Raw genomic sequence first — 22,518 nt, forward strand, 5'->3', positions numbered from 1 at the left:
GCTTTCAATTTATTGTTTGTTCAACAAGTCACTTCCAAAACTACTAACGTACTACTACAGTACTATGCGCTAAGTATATTTTGAATCGAACTCAATACTCTTAAGTATTTACTGTAGAATAATCTGTCATAATGTGTTTTTTGAATAATTCTTTCCCATGATTTGAAAAAATAAACCGTCGTCTTTCGAAAAATTAAAAAAATTTGTAACAAAAAATTTAACCGACTACAAAAAACCGTGAAAATATTTTTCTACCAGTCTGAAGTCGGTCGGTGCCTCAGCACGAGCCAGCACTGGGAAACCCTTTCCCGAGTAAAGAATACGCATAATCCTTTATCCAAATAAAGAAGAAATATGAAATTTACCGTCGGCCGGGTGTTTATTCTCAGGCCTTGGAACCTAAATGTTAGTGTACAGATGTACAGTCCAATATGAGGTACATACCTGCCGAGATTTTACCAAAGGAAGGGTCCTACCTATACCTAAAGCGCTCTACAAGAAAGGTTTTCTGAAGGGTTAACATAGCGCATTACAGGCCCTGAATCTGCAAGCGTACATAGGCTACGGTAAGACAGTATGGTGAGCTGGGTCATACGCTTCTTTGGTATTGACGAAAGATTTTTTATGTGTTAAGTACTGACAATACAAATGACTGCAATGGTTCAGACCTGCGAGTAAAATCAAATTAGTTAAGCAATTTCCAAGTCAATTATAGATAGAGACAATTAGTTTTTGTATGATAACGATGAGGTGCAATTCAAGATTAGGCTTGTCGTCTATTATTTATGCAAGTTTCTTGCGGCGCATTCTTCTTGGCAATGATGGTCTTTCCGAAAGCGATGGTAGTTTAAAAAAATGACGTGTAAAAGTGCCTATTGCGGCCTATTTACTGAATAAATCATTTGAATTTTGAATTTGAATTTGAATCAGTCATCAGCTGTAAGGGCACAATTATATGTATATGGACACAATTTTTCTTTTTGCACGTGCCACCTGCTTGCAAAACGATTATTACTTGTAGCTTCGTGTTTGCGAGAAACCCTAGGTCAATTGCTTTCACTTAAGACCTAGAACGATTGGTCTCAGATTGGGCAAAAGTTCCTGTTTTTTGCTTTTTGTCCGGTTTTTTTTTTAATTTCATTTTTATGTGAAAACTTGGTCGCTTGTCAACACTAGCACGCAGTCGCCTCCTAATGTAGGTAATTAATTCTGTAAAATTCCAGGTTTTTCTCAGGTGTTTTCTTGGCAATCCTCCCGTTCAGTGAGTGCGCTCAGAATGGTGTTGGAGCTCCCGCGCACCCGGCGCATCAGTGAGGCCGCCCTGCTGCGAATGTAGTTGCGATCATATTCCCGCTCTACTCTACATGATACATCAACTTCGGCTAACTTAAGTATCGTTTTTATACGTTAGTTAAAGTGATATAAATACATGGTACTCATTCTTACATGTAACTGCGTAAATAAATACGTCAAGGTTGGGCAACGTTGTCGTTGGCAGACCAAGCATAAAGCATAAGTATAATTATGACATGTAAACTGTATCCACGAGGCAATTTACTTACTGCATATTCGATGTCAATTAGATTTAAATTATAGTTAGATGCACATAAATCATAAAAAGCAGAATTTTTAGATTTCCTTGGTTTTAACTTTAAATTTAAGTTTTAACCATTATTTTTTTTCCCCTACGTCTACTTATTGCACAGTTAATGTAAAAGTTAGTTTAGTAATGGAACCTTATTAAAAAAAACTACTAAAATAAAGCTGGACCAACTTCTTACAACTTTATGATATGTCAAATTGATGAAAATATAAGGAGATCACGCAGTTCGGCTTTTTATTTAGGTACCTAATTTCTGTTAAATTATTATTAATCCCAACATAGGCGTCGAAGTTAAATAAGTTTAATTTCATCTAAGAATGTATTAAGATACAAGATTTCTGGAGGAACTATGAATAGTTCAAATTCGGTATACTTACCTAGACGGAGGGAAGTTGTTTTGTAATAAATTTAGGGAAACATAATATGCGGACAAATTTCGTATATAATAGATTTATCCCTTTCTTATCACGCATGAAAGGATCGATGATTAAGTATTTGCACAATAAGGCCATCGGGCTTTACACCCCCTAGAAGTAATGTCACTCAAGCCAAGCTTTGGCACTAAAACTAATATTCAGAGTACAATTTTTAATTTTACCTACCCAGTTAACCCAAGACCAGTTATAATTACCATAGAATACGCTACGAACAAAAAAAATGTTTGTCGGCGTTTTTGATGCCCGTTACATTTGGACGTTCATTTTGAAACAAGTGAAGGTTGTTATTACTTTCTTTACAAAGTAGACTCTGCGCAGGTACTCCGCTTTACGACACGGTGGTGTGCTTCGTTTATCTGCAGATTTTAACTTAATCAACGACTTGAATGTTACGTAGGCACGATACGGCCAGTGACGACGAGGAAATGGGATTAAAAATTCATTTAGCCGCTTTCATGTTCACCGATAATCCGGTCTTTATCAAGATATCAATCCGAGGGATTAAACCTGCCCAGTTAAATAGAATACTTACTCTTTGATAACAGCTGATTAACTGCTAATACTCAAGTCAAGTACCTACAGCTCGTTATTGAGAGCTCGTGTTTGCAAGGAATTATAATGTTCATAGTTAGGTGCTAGATTATTCTAAGGCGTTAATTACTCATAGATTCTTGGTTAGTGCATGATAACGAAACTTGAATAAACCTGGGGCCGTATAATAAATATTATGTAACATCCTAGACTAAAACTATTTATAAACTAAACTATGTTACAAAATAAAAACGTCATCCAAATTTTCTGCCCAGGCATTGACCCCATGGGGCCGTAGTGTCTAACGTGCTTGTAATCGCAATTGTAAACTCTAAGCACTATTTTAGCGCCATCTTGTAAAGTTGACCAAGAGTTTCATTTACCACCCTAATGTTTTACAGCCTTATTCATAAAAAGTTAGAGCCTCCTTGAAGGCTCCTTGAAGGCCGATGCTAAAAACGTGATTCATAAACGTCTGTTAGCGCTAATCAGTCGATCAAGGCTCTGCTAAAGTTAGAGACTGTAGACCCTCCTTTATCTCCCTGCTAAGTCACAAAATGCCGCCACAAGTTTGACAGCTGACTTTGACAAGAGCAAAAAACCATACCGAAGATATTTTTAGTGAAGGGTGAAGTTACGCAAAGATTTAAAAAAAACCAGGGTCATTTATTTTCAGGAATTTGTATTTAAAATCCTCTAAAATTACTGCTACTTTACTACTTTACTACAATAAATATGAAAAAAATAAAATTAGGATGATAAACATAATTACAGCTTTTTGCACTTAAACATAAACATGCGGATCGGAAATGGCGGGAAAACAAACATCTCGCTTTTTTTTCCTGCTAATTTGCTGTCACTGCTGTCAATTTTTTTTTTAATTATCGATGAGGCCATTTTTTGTCTTTGATTTGTCAAGATTGCCAACATAACGCGTCTAATCCGTCTTCAGCAGCTGAACAACTAGCAGACTGCTAGCAAGCGTTTATGAATCATACTTCTTGACAACCGTCTAATAAGCTTAATCAGTCTGCTAAGTAACAGACCGATCAAACCTCAATTAAGGTTTTTTTATGAATAAGGCTGTTAATATTTGTAGAGTTTAAAACAACAAAGATTAATTTAACTTTTGCGACAATCCGCTTTTTGTTCATTTTATTGCGATCGCGAGTGTCAGAAACGTTAGGCGATAAGGCCTCGGCTGGGCTACTACAAAACTCGAAACTCGAAGTTCGTGTCGTGCGGTCTCTCTGACACTTATACTGTTTAATAAGAGAGCAAGAGAGAACGCACGACACGAACTTCGAGTTTTAGAGTTTCGTAGTAGCCCTGCTGGTCTATAGGTACTTTTTGATAGATTACTATAATAAGCCTAAAATAAGGTGGTCCTACAGAGACGTAATAGAGTTGAGTTTTTGAGTTTTAAATAATGAAATTTTAAAAGTAACGTGGGTACATAAACCGACACAATGTAAAAATATTATGTACTCTATATTTATCATAAATATTAAATACTAACTTTTGCCCGCGATTCCGTTTGCGAAAAGTTCATATATCGCTATCCCGTGGCAACTATGCAATTTTAAAAACTATTATATGTCCTATCTAGGGTTCCAAACTATGTTCTTACTAAAATTTACTTAAATCGACTCAGCAGTTTAAGCATGAAGCGTGAAGGTTACAGACAGACATATAATAAAACAAGAAAAATAATCGGAAAAATATCGGATTTTTTATACTAGATTAACTGAAATACTTATTCCAGTTTAAGTTTCAAACTCGTTGTTGTACATTTATTTGAACACTGACACCTTTATATCTACATTAAACGACCTTCTAAGTTTTGGTTTATCGAATAGTTTTTGAATTATTTGTCTTTATTTACCATTTTTACGAGCAATAATCATGAACATGCATTATATTGTTTGTGAGAACATATGTTATGTAGGCAGATAAGTACGTACGTACAACTTTTATAATGTTTTTGTGTTTTAATCAAATTTTGCAAATCTAATTATACCCTCATCTATTTAGTAGTTGGATTGACTTGAAATTAGTTACGTATAAAGTACTTATATAAATTGGATGATAATAAGAGCACTGAGTAGGTATATTAAGAAAACAAATGGCAAATTCGTGCATATTTTTGATTGCTGACCTGAATTTGAGGAGTGGGAGTTTATCTTTATTATAGGCATTGAAATAACGGCAAAACATTGCAATTTTAGTATTTACATGTTTGCTCGAATGTTGACAAGATTAGTGTAAGTAAATAAACTTTATTACAATTGTAAATCTTCAACGCCATTTGCTGCCGAAATATCCTTCTAACGTACGAATAGGTCCCCACACACTGAACAGTACCACTACCATGAGTATACAGTGACCGTACTCGATAGCGACGGCGTAAATTATTTGTAGAGGCGCTGTACAATTCTCGCTATCGAGTACAGTCACTGTAAACTCATGGTAGTGGTACTGGGGTAATCATCGTGAAACGTAACTAAGTCAATAGTTTTGAATTGACTGAGATAAAACTTCAGCTATAAAAGTACGTCAAAGATAACGTAGCAAAGCTTTGTAAAACCAGGAAAAACCTAGGTAGGTATTTGGGGGACTAAAGCCAGTTATTATTTGATAAGCTTTCAATTGAGTTTTCCCAATTTTTAATGTAAAGTTTAAGGGGTTTTTTTGGTTTGGCGTCAGGTACCTAAGTACCTGAACTTGTTGTCTACTAGCTGACACAATTTTAGGCTAGATTTAATTGTTTTGCCTTACAATTGCCCTTTTTATCCAGTATAATGAAAGGACAGATTACATAACTGTCTATCTCTTAGGGTTACTTACTTAGCTCTAGTTAAAATTAACCTGTTCTCGTCGCTGCTCGTCTTTGTCATTTAATATTTTCTTTGATGCTGTTATTATAAGGGTTTAAAAAATAACATTGTGTTTACTTGCATTACTTTACGAGTACCAAATGTATAACTTATGCCGTTTTTCCTTTGACTTGTAATTATTTTATTTTTGTTGGAGTGAAAAGATACCTGGCCTTACTGGAAGGTTTATGATGTTTAATAAGTTGAAAATCAAATTCAATTAGGTATTTCATTTAAAAAAAATCAAGGACGACATAAATACCTGTAAAGAAATCACTGTATTTCAGACGTTTTACCAATCTCAATCCGGCCTCAGGATTCAAAATTCTGTGCCTCTGAATTATGGCCGCTTTCGTTCAAGATCTACAACCCGTAGGAAATGTTTCTAAATTCGCTACATCAGTTAAGTATCAATTTGTTGCGGTACGTCTTTTTTCTTGTGATTTTGTTTTTTTTTATAAAACGAGGGGTAAACGAGCAGACGGGTCACCTGATGAAGAGCGATCACCGTCGCCCATGGACACCCGCAACACGAGGGGAATCACAGGTGCGTTGCCGACCCTTTTAGGAATTGGTAGGCTCGTTTTTTAAAGATCCTTAAGTTGTAACGCTCCGGGAATGTTGCCGCTGTAAGCTGATTCCAGATCTTCTTCGTGCGAGGAAAGAAGTTTCGCTTAAAACGCACGGTACTAGACTGCCAATCATCAAGATGGTGAGGATGGAAAGACAGACAGTTCCTCGAAGTGCGGTAGTGAAATTTAGCTGCAGGCAGCAATTCGAAAAGTTCGTCAGAACACTCCCCATGATAGATGCGGTATAATATGCAGAGAGACGCCACATCCCTCCGCAAAGCCAAAAAAGGATCGAGAAAGCCAGAGAGCGCCTGACTATCGACAAATCGAGCAGCTCTACGTTGGATGCGGTCAAATGGAAGAATTTGGTACTTGGGTGCCCCAGCCCAGAGGTGAGAACAGTACTCCATGTGCGGCCTAACCTGCGCCTTATAGAGTTGCATGCGATGGGCTGGCGAGAATTACTGTCCCACTCTATTAAGCACCCCCAATTTTTTTGAAGCTAACTTAGCTTTAAAATTAACTAAAATAATTTCCTTGCTCACTCGCGACCTTACGATAGCTAAGCTTATGCAAAATATGCGTGTTCATGCAGTTCCTCCACCTCCACACTGTAAGAACACACACACATCACACAAACCCATCCATCACCACCACACTACACTGACGCGTTTCGAACTCAACCAGAGCTCATCTTCAGAGCGACACAACCGTACACCATGCTACCAGTTGTTAGACTAATGAACCACAACCACCGTTTTAATTTGTTACTGTAACTCCCCAAGTACCCACAAATTATTAATAAATTTTAACCGTCCTTCAAAACTACCTTGATTTTTATTTATTTACTGTCAATGCATGATTTATTAACTACCATTGCTGAAATTAGATCCAAGCCGTAGCAAGGGAGATGAAACTAAATTTAGCTGCTCATTAATAATAGACCCGATACTGTTGTATCTAATTATCTCCATGCATTCTAAAACATCGAGACGAAACCCCTTGCCACAATAATGTAACACTTCATACGAATCTGAGTCCGATAAAGAACGATTTAATTCCAACAAATGTTTGGCAAAATTCGACTTATCAGGATGCTCATTCCTATATGCCGAAACATGCTCTTTAAATCTAGGATTAAAACTGCGACCTGTCTGACCAACATATACTTTACTGCAGTCATTACAAGAGAGCTTGTATCACCCGATTTAGTTCCTTTATCTACCTTCTCTTTGTGGTTACAAAGTTTAGAGTACAAAGAGTTGTTAGTCTTAAATGCTACCTTAACATTGTTTGATTTTAAAATACCATAAATTCTATCAGACAAACGATCAACGTATGAAATGCTACACCTATATTTGTTAGAAGACTGCGAAGGCAACACGGCGTTAAACATGCTATTCACTATCCGTGCCTGCTTCTTCTGAACCAAACTATTTACCATTGATGTAGTATAACCATTTGACAACGCTATCTGATAAATAGTAAATTATTTAACTTAGCTTTGCCTTCCAAATGACCACGAAACTGAACATCACTCGAAATGTCGACACCCAGGATCCCAATAGATGATTTGGCATTAAGGGGAGTACCTTCAAAACAAGGTGAGACAACAAAGGAATCCCTTTTAGTGAAGAACGCGCATACTTGTGTCTTCTAGGGATTAAACTGAACTAAGTTTAGTCTACCCCAATCCGCGACATGCTTCAGCATAATCTCAATTTGAGACACAAGTATATTCCGGCTTTCAATGACGTGTTCCCTGGATATATTAGCGCGACCGGAATAATGCGTGTCCCCATTTCTGTCATCTGCATAGCAATGCATATTGGTAAAATGCAACATGTCATTGATATGCAGAAGAAACAACGTGGGGGATTAAACGCAACCTTGCGGGACACCAGAGTTTTCTCTGAAGTAACAATCAAAGGATTGAAAAATCTCCCGCTATTTCACTACCTACTATAGTATAGTTACCTACTATGAATGGTATTTTGTGCAACCCTGTCATTGACATCCAACTAATATTTTAAAAGCGAAAGTTTGTAAGTCTGTTTATTTGCTACTTCATCACGACTAAACTGCTAGACCGATTGAGATGAAATTCGATATACAGATAGTGTGATTCCCGGGAAAAGACATAGGATAATTTTATCTAGGAAAATTGCAATTTCCGCACGATAGCGATAACGGAGTTCTACGCGAACGGAGTCACGGGTAACGGCTAGTTAGGTAATAAATTGTGACAATAACCTGAGTTTCAAATGTTAAAATAGTAAATGGAGTATCTATAAACACCAGTGGGCAGCGGGATAGCAAGCGTTTTCTCTGTTCAACACTCGCCACACTATGGTTACCTAGCACTAGCAGCGCCCGCCATGCTAGTGCATAGTTAGTTGGTCTTAAGGGGGGCCAAACGAACCTAATTTTGTAATAGCATCGAAAATTCGTCGCGTAATTATTAATTCTACTGCAATTCAGTTTTATACAAAAGTCCCGTTTGTGCCACACGGCGACGTAAAATGAGTTTTACACAAATAGGACTTTGGTATGAAACCAAAATCACGCGACCGAAAATACGCGATTCACAACTCAAAAAATTACGGTCGAATTCCCAAAATCACAGAAGTGCTGAGTTTGAACCCACATTCCTCTGCATAAAGCTCATAAGCTAAATCTTTAGGCATCCATAGCCTTCTCATTAATGCATTACTCGTAATGACATGTCACATGTAATGTTGACGTGATCTTGAGTTACCGAAATGCTAAGTCGATGAGTTGACAGACTGCGTATGCACAATAAAACTAGCGTTTTCCGGTACAGTCGTGTGTCATCACTGTTTGGTTTGTCTAATGACTAGTCTGATGATTTAATGTGACGCAGGCGTCGTCCAGTTAGGCGGGATGTGTTAACGACCTGTGAGACTGCTGTCAAAGGGCAAACAACGAGGGCGAGCAAACGAACATGTTTGCCTTTGAGTCGGGCCTCTGTGTCAGTGAGACATGTCGTATAGTTTTGTGGCCTGTCATATTTAAAAGTTCTCAGGGATTGCGTGGCAGGCCTACTGGGTTATGCAGGAGTAAAAATTGTTCCAGTTCCTTGCATAGGCATGCAGACAAGGCAACTGTCCATAGGGACAGTTAGTACGAGTATGCTAGCTCGGAACATTTTCGGCATGGGTGGTTGGAGAGTCAAATCCCTTTAGCTCTGGTGGAAAGCCAGCGGCATATTGAGGATAGTTTACCTATCTAATTATTTATTTATGAAATTGGTTAGCCACATAATCCATACTACTTTAAATAATACCTACAAATCTTCTTTAAGTTCAACTTTATTTGGAGTACGTTAAGCATTGAGCATTATGATTTGCGAGATGTTCCAATATTTTTTATCAAAAGACGGTGATAGTACATAATATGTATGTTGTATCTCTAGGTTGTTAAATTCTGTATTGAAATTGCTGCATATACAAGACTGTAGAATTTGCAGCTGGATGTTAGAGTTGAGTAGACCGTACCCTAATTCGAAATTTCTGTATGTGAGTTTGGCTGTTTCATAGCACTATGCTATATGAAGGGTCCACGGAAAGAACATGCCTAGTCACCTTTTTTTTTAAATTGAGATTTTAATCTCAAAACGTAGAGCTCACAAAGTACTATGACTTACCATTGAATTAAATAATCTGAAAACAATATAAAATCTATTTTTTATCTTTTAAATAAATGGTAACCATAGTAATTGTTCGTGATGACTAACTTTCAAACCGCTATAACTCAAAAAGTTGCTTAGGTGACTAGACACGTTCTTTCCGTGGACCCTTCATATAGCCTAGTGCTATGAAACAGCCAAACTCACATACAGAAATTTCGAATTAGGGTACGGTCTACTCAACTCTAACATCCAGCTGCAAATTCGTCAGTCTACCCGTGATCATGCAAGAAAAAACCGGCCAAGAGCGTGTCGGACACGCCCAAAATAGGGTTCCGTAGACATTACGAAAAAATTAAGTAATATTTTTCTAAGGATTTCGTATTTTATACGGAATCTTCCAAGTTTAGGTATATTTTATACCTTAGGCTGCTATTTAAGAGTAAACTACTAATAATTCTCAAACAAACTTATCCGTTATAGTTCTCCTTAAAATTTTGATATACTTACTACCATCCTGAATTTTTTCAAACTTTTCCACCGACTGGTTTAGATTTTAGAGGAGGGGACGCTCGATTTTAATGAAAATTTGCACTTTAAAGTTTAATATTTCGCAAACAAATCACTGAATCGCAAAATTGTCTTAGCAAACGCCTAATGGTTTTAAAAGACCTATACAACGATACCCCACACTATAGGGTTGGATGACAAAAAAAAATCAGCCCCAAAAAAAGTACCCTAAAAAAATTTTTTTTTTCAGTTTTTTATTGTACCATTTTGTCTGCATAGTTTACATATATATCCGTGCAAAATTACAGCTTTCTAGCATTGATAGTCCCTGAGCAAAGCCGCGGACGGACGGACAGACAGACAGACATGGCGAAACTATAAGGATTCCGTTTTTGCCATGTTGGCTCCGGAACCCTAAAAAAGCATGCAACTGCGTTGAAATATCGGGACCACGTTAAAGGTAAATACGGTTCTAATTCCGTTGCAAATAAATATCCAACTAATACTTAATTACTTTAATAGCTTTCTTTTAGTGTCATATCAATGTGTTTGTGTGTTGTATGAATAAACAAAACATTAAAAAAAAATATTCCGGGATAAAAGTACCTTATGTATTCATTCAGGTTATAGACTCGGTCTCTGTGTACAAAACTTCATCTTTCGTTGAGCCGTTGCGTGCTGACGTGATTAAAACATCAAACATCTAAAATCCAAAGTTTCACATTTATAATATAGAATACCAATCATTCAAAATAGTTAGAGACTACAAACTTTAGTATAGCGAGCTTTAGTTTAGTCTGACCACTTTGACACTTGTGTCACGTTTGCCATTTGTGACATAAGCCAATCGTAAGCAAAACTGTGACTGTAGCGTCTCTAGCGATATTTCCCTTTCAAGACTGTCTGACTGACAACTTCATTGTCGAGGAAGTGCCAATATTTTCAACTACTGTTGCAACTTACAGGTGTATTGGGGTACATTTCCTTTCCACCAGAAATGTGCCATGCAGCTATGCTACGAGAATGTGACAACTACGCTAGGAAACTATGTGACCGCTTCCACTAATCCGAGAAAGATGCGTTATGAAGATGCTCAGCCGCTTTGCACATAGATAGACCACTCGCGAACATCCAGAGCACGCATCCATACCACGTATTCACATTACACATTAATAGTAAGCATCCAGAGCACGGATCCACAGCACGTATCCAGAGCACGCGTCTTTTCAAATTAAAAACATAGCTTAATTCCACCAGTGCTATGCTATGTGGGCCAAGGGTCTCCCTACATTTATCACCGCGGAATCGCTTTAGCAAAAAAAAAACGCATTAATGTCCACGCAACAAGAGCAAAAAGACGTCTCCCGCCTACACGTCGTTCCACGTCGGAGGAGCCGATCGACGTCTTTTTCGCTCTTATATTGCGTGGACATAAAGCGTTTTATTATCGACTAAAACCGATTCCGCGTCGATGGGTATGGGGAGACCTTTATGAATAAGATTGGTGGATATCAAACGCATCCATAGCAACGTAGCAAACACATCTCTGGTAGAAGGCCCTTACCTCCAGCAGGATGACCGGAAGCGCGTCGGCGAGATGAGTATATCGGCGCCTTTGAGGCGGCCCTCAAAATGCCCTCAATAAGCATCGGTTTGCTCTAACAGTTAGTGGCATTCTTCACGCCTCTCTTTCTAGGGCTGCGCTGGTCGTAGAGGACTGTTTCTTTTTATAAGTTGCTTCCGGAAGTATTTTTATATATATTTTTTTAAATAATTCTATATTGCTTAATCATAATTAATCACTTGAGACTTTTAAAATTTTTCAATGCGTTACGGTAAAAATACTTTGACACTGAATTTCTTTTGTGTGATTCGACTCTACATTCTTTAAGACAATACCTTTTCTGGAGCATTGATAAAACTAATCACTAACTTCTCAATTATATTTTTTACGGTTCCATTCCTTAGTTAGCAAAAATGGAACCCTTATACAGGGCGATTCAAAAGACGTTAGCAGGACTTACCCTACCGGATCCAGATAGCTAACGATACTATATTATACCAGTAATAGTGAGATTAACTTTTCAAAAATGTTGTACACAAAAAGAATAATAATACCTATTTACTAAGTGCATGGTCACTGCAATTAAGTAAGTGTGGGGTTTTACTTAAATATAATTGTGATTCTGAGAGGCCTGTGCTCAGCAGTGGGACGTATGTATAGGCTGGGATGATGATAATAATTGTGAACTATCCGTTATCAAATTTTAATATTGAGGGTTTGGTCCTGCTTACATCTCCCAAATCATCCTGTAGAATCACTTTGTTGTCCGTCTGTCCGTCTGACTGTTATGATTTCACCGCAGTCATTAGGGCCGTTTCAGAATCCCCTAAATAAATAAAAATACAAGAATTGTTCATTTGAAGTAACTAGACAGATTCATCTCGTGTAGGTATATTTAGACCACTTTGGTGTGTCAAATGTCAACCAGGGTAACCTGCCATACCATTCTATCCAATCACTCAATTATGCACAATGACTCTACCGTACTTCAATAAAAAAGAATCTAGGAGTAACAATTCTATTGTGCTCTTGTATAGTGCTATGTTTTATTATTGTTATGGGTATCAATGTTGTGTCCATGTTGCATCGCACTAGATAAACGGAGTAAGTGCATGCTAGCCCAAAACATCGAAATCTAAATGGCTCTGGCTGTGGCGTAACAGTCGTGGAAATTACGTCTTCATTCCATTCAAACAAAGCAAGAGAAATATACTAAGACAAAATAAGTTAACCCCCGTAGATATGGCCGCAATATCACTTAATTTGAACCAAGGGACATTAGAGAAAGAAGTCATTTTTCGTCCTGTTCGCACGAACTATACAAAAAAAGGACGCACTGAGAGCCGATAGACAAAAAATCTGAAGGTATACCTTTCGGGACGCATGGCTACAAAAACGTGGATTTAGGTACTTAGCAAACATAATACATATATTATATGTATACGAGTGGGGGTAGCATGCAGGGTTGTGCAAAAGTGAGTTTTATTTTTTATTGTAAAAGGTCAGCTTAGCCCCATTAATCTTTAACGGTCTATGTTTTTGCATTTCGATATCATATTATTATAAAAAGTATTGGTCAAGTCCTTACGCTATTTCAAATGCCTAAGTGTTCTTAAATGTATATCAGCTCTCGGAATAAAATAGGCACAATTAAATAGTAAAGGTATGTACATATGTACCATCCGCCAAATAAGTGGTCTATCAGTTTTTAAACAAATTCCTATCAATCTCTTAAGGATCTTAAGGAAATCGAGGGAACTCTCCACATGTTGTAGGGACACTAAACAAACTAGATACTTCATGATTAATCATACCTATCTACTTTTAAAAAGGCCGAGTGTACAAGTTCCTTCAACCTTGCCGTGTTTATTGTGTGTAGGTAGGTAAATTTTAGTGTCAAATTAAATGTGTCATTTAACCCATATAACATTAAAAAGCAAGCTTTCTTGTGCTACCTAATTCTATACCCAGCAATCGGGATTTACATTTACCCATTTTGAGCCCTTCTGGCAACCCTGCATTAGTGCGACGCAGCAAATATTGACGTAAACGTTTAGTTTTCTATTGAGAATAAATCGAAGCAAAACAAAAGTTAATTTGTGAGAATTTCAGTCTTTGTCGTAGGCTGCACATTCACCAGTATATATGAGGATTAGAACACTCCATTTTTAATGGTCGAGAGTCTACAACGTTAGTCACCTACATAGCTAGACGTCTGTGAGCTCAGTTTCCACCAGAATAATTTGCTAACCTTTGCTTGGTGGTGCCAAAAACTTCTAACTTAACTTACTATCTCAATATCTTGAGGATAAACCGCACAGTGGCTTTATGCTGCCAAACCGAATTTCTAAAGTAGTGTAATAAAAATAAAGTTTTTGTATCTATTTGTTTTTAGGGTGATAATATGAAACGGAATTTAATTAATTTCTCTTATCTTTTATGCAGTCGTTCAGATTGCATAATTCACTGAAATTTACAATGTGATTCCCTATATTATATTACATTACCTATATTCGCTGAAAAGTTTATGTAGAAATATATTTACATGTAATTCAGTTTACCAGTTCATCTTCTACCTAAGCGGACGACTGCTTTCGGCTGTCGCTGTGCCTGGCCTTTGTGAGCATAAAACTTAAAATCGTTGTCAAAATATGTTGCGTTGCGATGGGATCTAGAGCGATTCGGTTAGGTACTGGAAATCTTCCATTTAAGTTGCAAATGAATGCCAGAGCGTCACGCAAGGAAATAAAAAAGACACATAGATTAACATGAATTTATTTAGTTTATCAAACGTGTTTCCGTGATAGTGCTGCGTACATACTAACAATTCTTGTGTCCACAAAACGATTCTCAAACATCAACACAACATCATTCATACAACAAGCACAAAACTTTGCAAGCCCACTGGGTTGAACAAATGACTGGGTTTTATATAAATAAAGAAATGGTCACTTTTGAGTAAAACCGTCAAAAAACGAAACACCTAGCACCTCACTAACGATCGTTACTGGACAAAAGGAAACGTTCAAAATTAATCTTAACAATCATCAATCAATTAAATAACTTGAATATGAGTAATAACTGAAAAGCTGTCGAAAAAATTACGGACGATTTACAATCAATTATTACATTTATCTTATGCGATTTTTTTTAAAGTTTGATAAGTTATCGAAATAGCATACGAATACAGTTAACCTTAGCTATGTGCTATATTTACAGAACAACTTACGCCTAGAATAATCTCATTCAACTTAAGGTACAAAGTCCTCAAGCGCATACTTCTCAAGGCCACAAATGCAGCGAGGATGCATCGCAGAACAGCTAATATGCCGGCCGTATCCTTGTTATCCATCAGTTTGTTTTACTAGGGCCCAACTTCACAGCATCAAACTTCAAAAGTTCTTATATGTATAAGTAGAGCGTCTGTATTTCACTATTAAATAAAATGGGATAGTTACATTACATTTGACACTGCTGGAACAAAGACCCATTGAGGCAGGGGCGCTTTATGGGACAATTTAAACTATCCTTGGTAACACTGAAGTTACTGAGGATATTTTAAATTGCCCTACAGTTGTACTAGCCTCTCTCTGCCATATTTGATATTGACAAATCAGTTCTCGGCTGCTTGTGCTAGCCGTCTGGGTCCACCCACATGCCTCCTTCTTACTGTCCTAGCATTAGCTTACGAGAGATTCATGGATAAAATCTAATTTCACTAAACACAATCCGTTGTTAAACAAGCATAAACGCTTAAAAAATATTTAGGTAAATTGATAATTTACATAAAATTTCTAACTAAAGAAATCAAGTAACAATAAAATAACTAATAATCTCAATTACCACGTTGTTAACACTTGTAGCTTTGAGAAATAATCCTGATGAACTGTGTATAGAAAAATAAAGAATAATAATTACTATTATTTTATTTTATAAAAATATAGGTATCTATATGTACAACTCTTTAATACATTAATTAATCGGTACCGACTTCTCGCGGGCAGGCTTAATCAGAAGCGTTACAGGCATGGAACATAGGGACTTTATTTAGTAAGAAATAATGAGAGAAATAATTTTAAATCATTGGCTCTTTCTTCACTGGTTTTTATAAAATTTTGTGTTGCAATGTCAGAAAAAAATGCTCCTCATTGAAAAAAAAGTCAACGCTCAAAAACACTCGTCGAAGGCCTGTACTTCAAGGTGTTACGCAAATACTTACTTCTAAAAAGGCATTTTGACATTTAAGATTTAAAATGCCAAAGATTGGCATTCCGCACGTTATTAATTAATATTCCCGCAAGAACTTGCACTTAATTTATCACAAATTCAAAGATCATGGCGAAGAGAAAATTGTGTTTGATAACAGTCAACACTAGGCTGTACTCAGCTAGCCAAGCACACTGTCACCAAATAGTTCTCAATAGGTCTCACTGTGACCACAAAATTCCTGATGTTGCGGTCACAGGAGGGGCACGGGCGGTACACCGGGCATCAGGGGTTCCTGGAGTACGCCTTGGTGATAGTGATGATGGTGCATCATGCCGTTCATCATCTGCTGGTGATGTAACATCGTCGCGTGGTGCAGTTGCGCGTGCTGAAGCGACGCGTGGTCTCCCTTCTCTTTCATCACGACCTCTTCTCGTTTCTTTACTTGTTTGCGCTCTTTGGCCCGTCGGTTTTGGAACCAAATTTTTACCTGTAAAAATAATTTTTATGAGACTTCTTTTAAAATATTCCTCTATGTATCAAGGTGTCTCTAAGTATCTTCAGATTGTTCATACTATAGAACTTTTTCAGTTTGATTTAGAGCCCCAAGCGAAATTCGAGGCGATGATGTTCCTAAATGTACAAACTGTTGTTTCAAGTGTTTACTGCAAATAGCTGCAGAAATTCCCTAAAAATATTAAAAGCTACTGTTAGTATATCGCCTACAATTCCACATCAAACTTACAAGGTGTTAATAAAATAACTGAAAAGCTCAGACACCCAAAAAAAAAATTTATTTTTTTTTCATTTTAAGTTAGTTTATTACATTTCTGACATATTCATTACCTACTTTAAAAAAACATTCGTGTGTTTGGTTAATTCAATATTTCTATTTGATTTCTAACTCTACACATACTCTACACTCATAATTTGTATTATTTTGTCAATTGTACTTCAACGTTTTTAGAAGAAAACGAAGAAAACCTAAATGACAGTAAAACGGCCCATATTAAATTATCTCAGTAGTATGCAACCTCGCAAGAACATTTAATTGGCACATGTTGCATTCGTAACTTTTAGACTGGGCAGAATAAAAAAGGGATTTAAAAACTCAAACACAACCTGATTTAATTGTGGTTAACAAGCTCTTTGTTTATCCAAAAAAAAAAACAGATAGTCACTTAAACTATGTGGAGAGGAACTTCTGCGAATGTTGAAGACTCTACACCTGGGAAGGTAGAGCTGCCACGTCTTAACACGAGCGACCCGTATTCAATTAGGATAATAGTCTTGTTCAAGGATGGATGCCGAGCAACCGCAAAGTGCGAGCGAAAGGTCTCCGTTTCATTCAGTTTGGGCAAAAATGCATTCCGATGTCTTTCGTCTATCCAGCTGCCTGCTCTCCTCTACAGGCCGCATTTCTTATCTGATTCTCGTAAAATTTTGTGGGCAGGTTCGAGAATTATATGGATTTTTATCGAGACAGTTTTTGGCAATTTTTCAAAATGGCGGAGCCCTAGAAATTGAACCCTAAATAACTGAAGTTAAAACAGTAGTTGGATGGGTGACCGCCTTCGGTTTTTACCCCCTTTTTGTTTCTTTTTTTTTAATATCTCTTATTTTAAGCAGTTAATAAACAAGATTATTTTTAAGCTATGAGGGGTGAAAACATAAAAAAGAGACTCGCGAGGTCTACAATTCACAGAGCCACTAGTGGTATTCTGGTATAATTTACAAACCTGTCGTTCTGAAAGACCAAGACTGGCTGCCAGCTCGGCTTTACGCCGGATCGTGATATACCGGCTGTAGTGGAACTCTTTCTCCAACTCCAAGCGTTGATGGTCGCTGTACACCACCCGGTACTTGTCCTTCGTTCTTGTTTTACCTGAAAAGGAAGGATAGATGTTATTAAACAGAAATTAAACCAAAAAGCTTATTTTCCTTCACCAGCATCAATTTTTTAGCCACTAAAAACAATTTTATTAAAACCCAGTTTCGATTTGCAAGCATAATCGTAGACGTTACATTGCAAGATCGTAAAGCTAACGAGTTTGAAATGGTCAATATAGCGCCGCATTTTAAGGCAACTTGTGCGATTTTTCTTGTAGGTCTAAACTAGGCTTTACTTTGCCAAACCGCAGCGACGTGTATCAAAAGCAATTATAATTATTTTGGAATAGACTCTTTATCTTTATTACTCAAGTCAAGGAATGTGTCAACTTCTGCACGAGATGGGGCAACATCAAACAAGAAAACTTTATAATGGAGTATAAGACAAGAGTACGATTACTACGACTTGTATAGAATTATAAACAAGATACACAGCGGTGCAATCTTAACTGTTTTAATATGCAACCATAACCCATGTAGGGATGACCCCGATCCAATTACATACATGGGACACTATTTGATTTAAATTATTACATTAGATACGCATTAACAAAAGATCATTGGACAATCTTGTTAAGGTGAAACTTCTGTACACGATGTGACACCTAAGTAGTAAGAATGAAAAAGTTAGCTACCTGTCAAATAAAATTGTCGAATGCTGAAGCTGAAACATAATATTTGTATGATTTACGTTGATTTAATATTCTACACTGCCGCTTGCTAGGGCTAATATTAAAATATACGCTCTAAGTGGCTATGGTCCTCAGCCGTATGAAGAAAAAGTAAATAATCATGGAGTTGAGTAAAATTCAAATCTCAAAGTTGGATGGAACGAACTGGGTTCAGTGAAGGTACAGAATGACTGCACTGTTACACGGGACGGATAGTGCAAGGAAAGTTAAGTAGACCTGAGAATCCAACGGAAAGTGGTGGCAATGGAGATACTAGGTACTGCTGCAACGGCATTGGCTACTTATAACAAAAACTTAGGAGAGTACATAAAGTTAGAAAGTACTGCACTACTATTGATTACAATCAATATTACCGATGAAGCACTAGACAAGGTAATACGGTTCACAAATTCAAGAGATGTCTGGGATGAACTACATATGTTTTACGACGGTGTGAACGAAGACCGCCTGTACAATGCATGTATGGAATTGTTTCAACTCAAGATGGATATCAATGATGACGTGGCAACTCACATCTCAAAAGCGAAGAATTTATGTCATAAACTGAATCAGAATCTAATAAAAGCAGACGAAGGGAAATAACTACCTGAGTTAGTTTTGATCTGTAAGGTTTTGGATACATTGCCAGAAGAATACTGTTTTTAAGTCAAGTTGGGTAATGATTTCAAAGAAGGATAGAATTGTAGACCAGTCAGCTGTGTGCTCAAGAGAAAGCATTGACGTCAACTTCCAGAGAAGAAAGATGCGTGTCAAGATCCTGTGGTGAAGCACTAACAGTTAACAGCACCAAGAAAGCAGTTAGGAAAAGAACCAAAGCTTTTAAATATCATTGCTGTGGTGAAGTCGGACACTTCAAGAAGAATTGTCCTAAGAATAAGGAACGTAGCCAAAAACCTAGTACGACTAACATCGGGACGAGTGGTACGTTGATAACGGGCCCCCCACACCACGTTACGATGAGAAGCGACTTGTATCAAAGTTTTGAACGTTACCTGGAACCACATACTGTAACTACTGCAGATGAAGCAGAAGCATTAGGAAAGGGTTCGATTCTCATGAAGACAATGAAAGGAACATTCTTGATGAATGATGTGTGGCACGTACCAAAGGTCACAAATAATCTTTTTTCGGTGCTTTCAGCACAAGATATATACTCGGAAAGTTTGTTTGAGTCACGAAGTACTACTTGTTCGTTCAGTATCAATGGAAAACTGTGCGTGACCGTGTCACGGGGTGGTGTCCGGGGAAGTTGTTGGAGTAAAGAAGAAGGCAGGAACAGGGCAGACAGTAATATTTATTTAAGATAATAATATAAGGGCACGTTTCCGTGCCCAGTTCTTTATTTATATAATTCAATGGCACTGAAGTCCAGCAGTATTACAATAATGAACTTAAGAAACTTCACAAATGCACTGTACAATTATTTGAAACTGGATAACTTTTGGATAAGGATAAATCCTTCCTTCGTATAGGAGTAGTAAATTATAAGTTTGTTATGGAGTTTTAGGAGATTTATAGGATCTAGGATAAAAGACAGGTATCTGTTCAGCTCGGAGGCTCTGAATAGAATGGCTACTTGACGTAAATCGAACAGGTGTGGAATTAGAAAAGGAAATTTGAATTTAAATGTTATTTTTCGAATATGTGCTAAGCCAGACAGTACAAAGAGTTAGGAAGAAACGAGCTGTATGACACCTCGTTACAAACGGAAGCAGACAGAAACACGGTGGTTTGTATAAGCTGAACTGTAGACCTGTTCAACCAGAAGAAAACGTTATGATAAATGTGGTTGACACTTTACAGTTATATCATGAACGTATGGGACATCAAAACAAACGCCATGTTAAGCGAGTTATAGAGCGAGAACTTGATATAACTACCAAGGATAGTGGGAGTTTATGCGAAGTATGTATCTTTGGAAAAAATTCGGGATCCGAGAAAAAGCTACAAATCCAGGAGAACGCATACATTCGGATGTTTGTGGTCCGTTCCCACTAAGTTGCTCGAAGTCTCGGTACTTTGTTCTGTTCAAGAACGAATTTTCCCGATACCGTTATGTTTACATAATGAAAAATAAATCGGAAGTACCTGAGTTATTGCGTCTAATGTTGGAAGAAGCAAAGACAGCAGGACACCGAATTAAAGAATTTCTAAGCGACAACGGTGGAGAATTTGACAATCTTCTAGGTATTAGTAATAGTGTTCTTTGCATTTTAAGAAAACTGAAGTTATCACTTATTCGTAGGATAGTAGTTACAGCTACGGACTTAAATATATCCATAGCCGTAGCGCCAAATATATGTACACAAAGTACCTATACACAAACCTTGCGGTTAGTGGCATAAAGTGTTATAATATATATTTATAACATCTTGGTAACGTACATTTGTTTATGATTTTGACTGTACGCTGCATCACCTATATCCAAAGATAAACTATAATTACAGTTGAAAAAGGTTACAGAATGAAAAGGCGAATCATACCAAACAAATTGTAAAGACAATTCACCTATATGTTCTCTTTATGGGCAGCCGCGGCGTTTATTCGTGGGTTTTATCGTTTGAAAAGTCTTTTATATTCTCGTAACGAGTACCGTCCCGGCGGCGTGGCGAGGGGAGCGGCTAAATCCCTGGGGCTCGATAAGTTAATCCACGCGGTGAAACACAGAGAGGCGGCGGCAAGCCGGCCGACTTAGCTCGGGATATGGCTAGACCACACTGCTCGATTCGTGGGTAACACCGCGTAGTGTTTCATTCGCCATATCTGGGTTACTCGAACGTTTCAACTGCCGCAATTTGCATAGTCACATTTTTTTATGAATAGGCTGGAGAGTTTGATGACCATGTTCGATTATTTTTTAAGCATCCTGTACTTCTACTAACCTTCTACTAGATAACCTGGACACTGTAACGGAAACTTCTACCATGTCATCAAAAATGTGTCCGCGTAAATCAAACGGAAAAAATGGCCAAGTGCGGAAATAAGCTATAAGTACAACATTAGACATTAGCAAAAACGGCAAATAAAATCACGCTTGCTGTATGGGAGCCGCTCTTCAATATATTATATTGAATATACAACTGAATATTCTGTGAATATTTCAAGCGTCTACCTGTTGCCGTTATTAATATCGAGCAAAAAACGCCAACAAATCACGTTTGTTGTATGAGAGTTGGGAGTCCCCACAAATATTTATTTGTTTCGGTTTTTAGTATTTTTTGATATAGCGGCAACAGAAATACATCATCTGTGAAAATTTCAACGGTCTAGCTATCACGGTTCATGAGATACAGCCTGGTTACAGACAGACAGACGGATTGTAGAGTCTCAGTAATAGGGTCCCTCCCGTTTACCCTTTGGGTACGGAACCCTAAAAACGCTCGAATAATGACGAAAACCCCAACTTTCTTCTTTACCAAAGTCGACGAATTATTTTATAATCTAAAACCACATTATTACCAGTTGCGGTTTTGGTAACGTACAACATACGGCTGTCGTTACGCTACGCAGTTTTACTCATTATATAAAGTTTATATCATATACATATTTAAGTTTATATTATATACTTAAATGTAAAAAAATAAGTATAAATATTTATTGTTTTAATGTTTATTTGATCAATCGCGATAAGCCGCTACCGTTTTATCAAAGGGACAAACGAAGGCAGCCTTGGTCCTTGGTTCACCAGACCTCGATTTAACCTGGTAATAAACTGTTTAGGTCTCGAATGTTACTATAATTTTAACTACTACTAGTTTTCAATGGCACTAACACTACGGTTTCTTATTACGTATTCATATTTCAGCGAACATTAATGTAGAAAAGATCAGAGAATCAGAAATTGTTTAAGGATTTCTTCGTTGACCAAAGTTCCTACTTTATACCACGCGCCATATAAATCTGCATAAAAGTTCATTACTTAATACTCAGTTTTGACGTATTTTTGACGCATTTTTGAGATACATTTTCTATGCGACGTCTTTAAGTT

At 37.3% G+C, this 22,518-nt stretch overlaps 1 protein-coding gene across 1 annotated transcript in view; it reads right to left on the reverse strand.

Annotated features, from left to right (window-relative positions):
• Positions 1-14,501: 14,501 nt before the first annotated feature.
• The window catches only part of cad (caudal type homeobox), a 45,676-nt gene continuing 37,659 nt past the window's right edge, over positions 14,502-22,518 (reverse strand). The window contains exons 2-3 of the mRNA XM_074109280.1: positions 17,688-17,833; positions 14,502-16,438 (exon numbers count right to left, since the gene is read on the reverse strand). Of these exons, the coding sequence (XP_073965381.1) occupies positions 16,202-16,438; positions 17,688-17,833 (383 nt within the window). The 3' untranslated portion in view covers positions 14,502-16,201. The remainder of the gene's footprint in view (positions 16,439-17,687; positions 17,834-22,518) is intronic.

Source organism: Choristoneura fumiferana, chromosome 2, assembly GCF_025370935.1.
Source record: "Choristoneura fumiferana chromosome 2, NRCan_CFum_1, whole genome shotgun sequence".
NCBI classification, from domain to species: Eukaryota; Metazoa; Arthropoda; class Insecta; order Lepidoptera; family Tortricidae; genus Choristoneura; species Choristoneura fumiferana.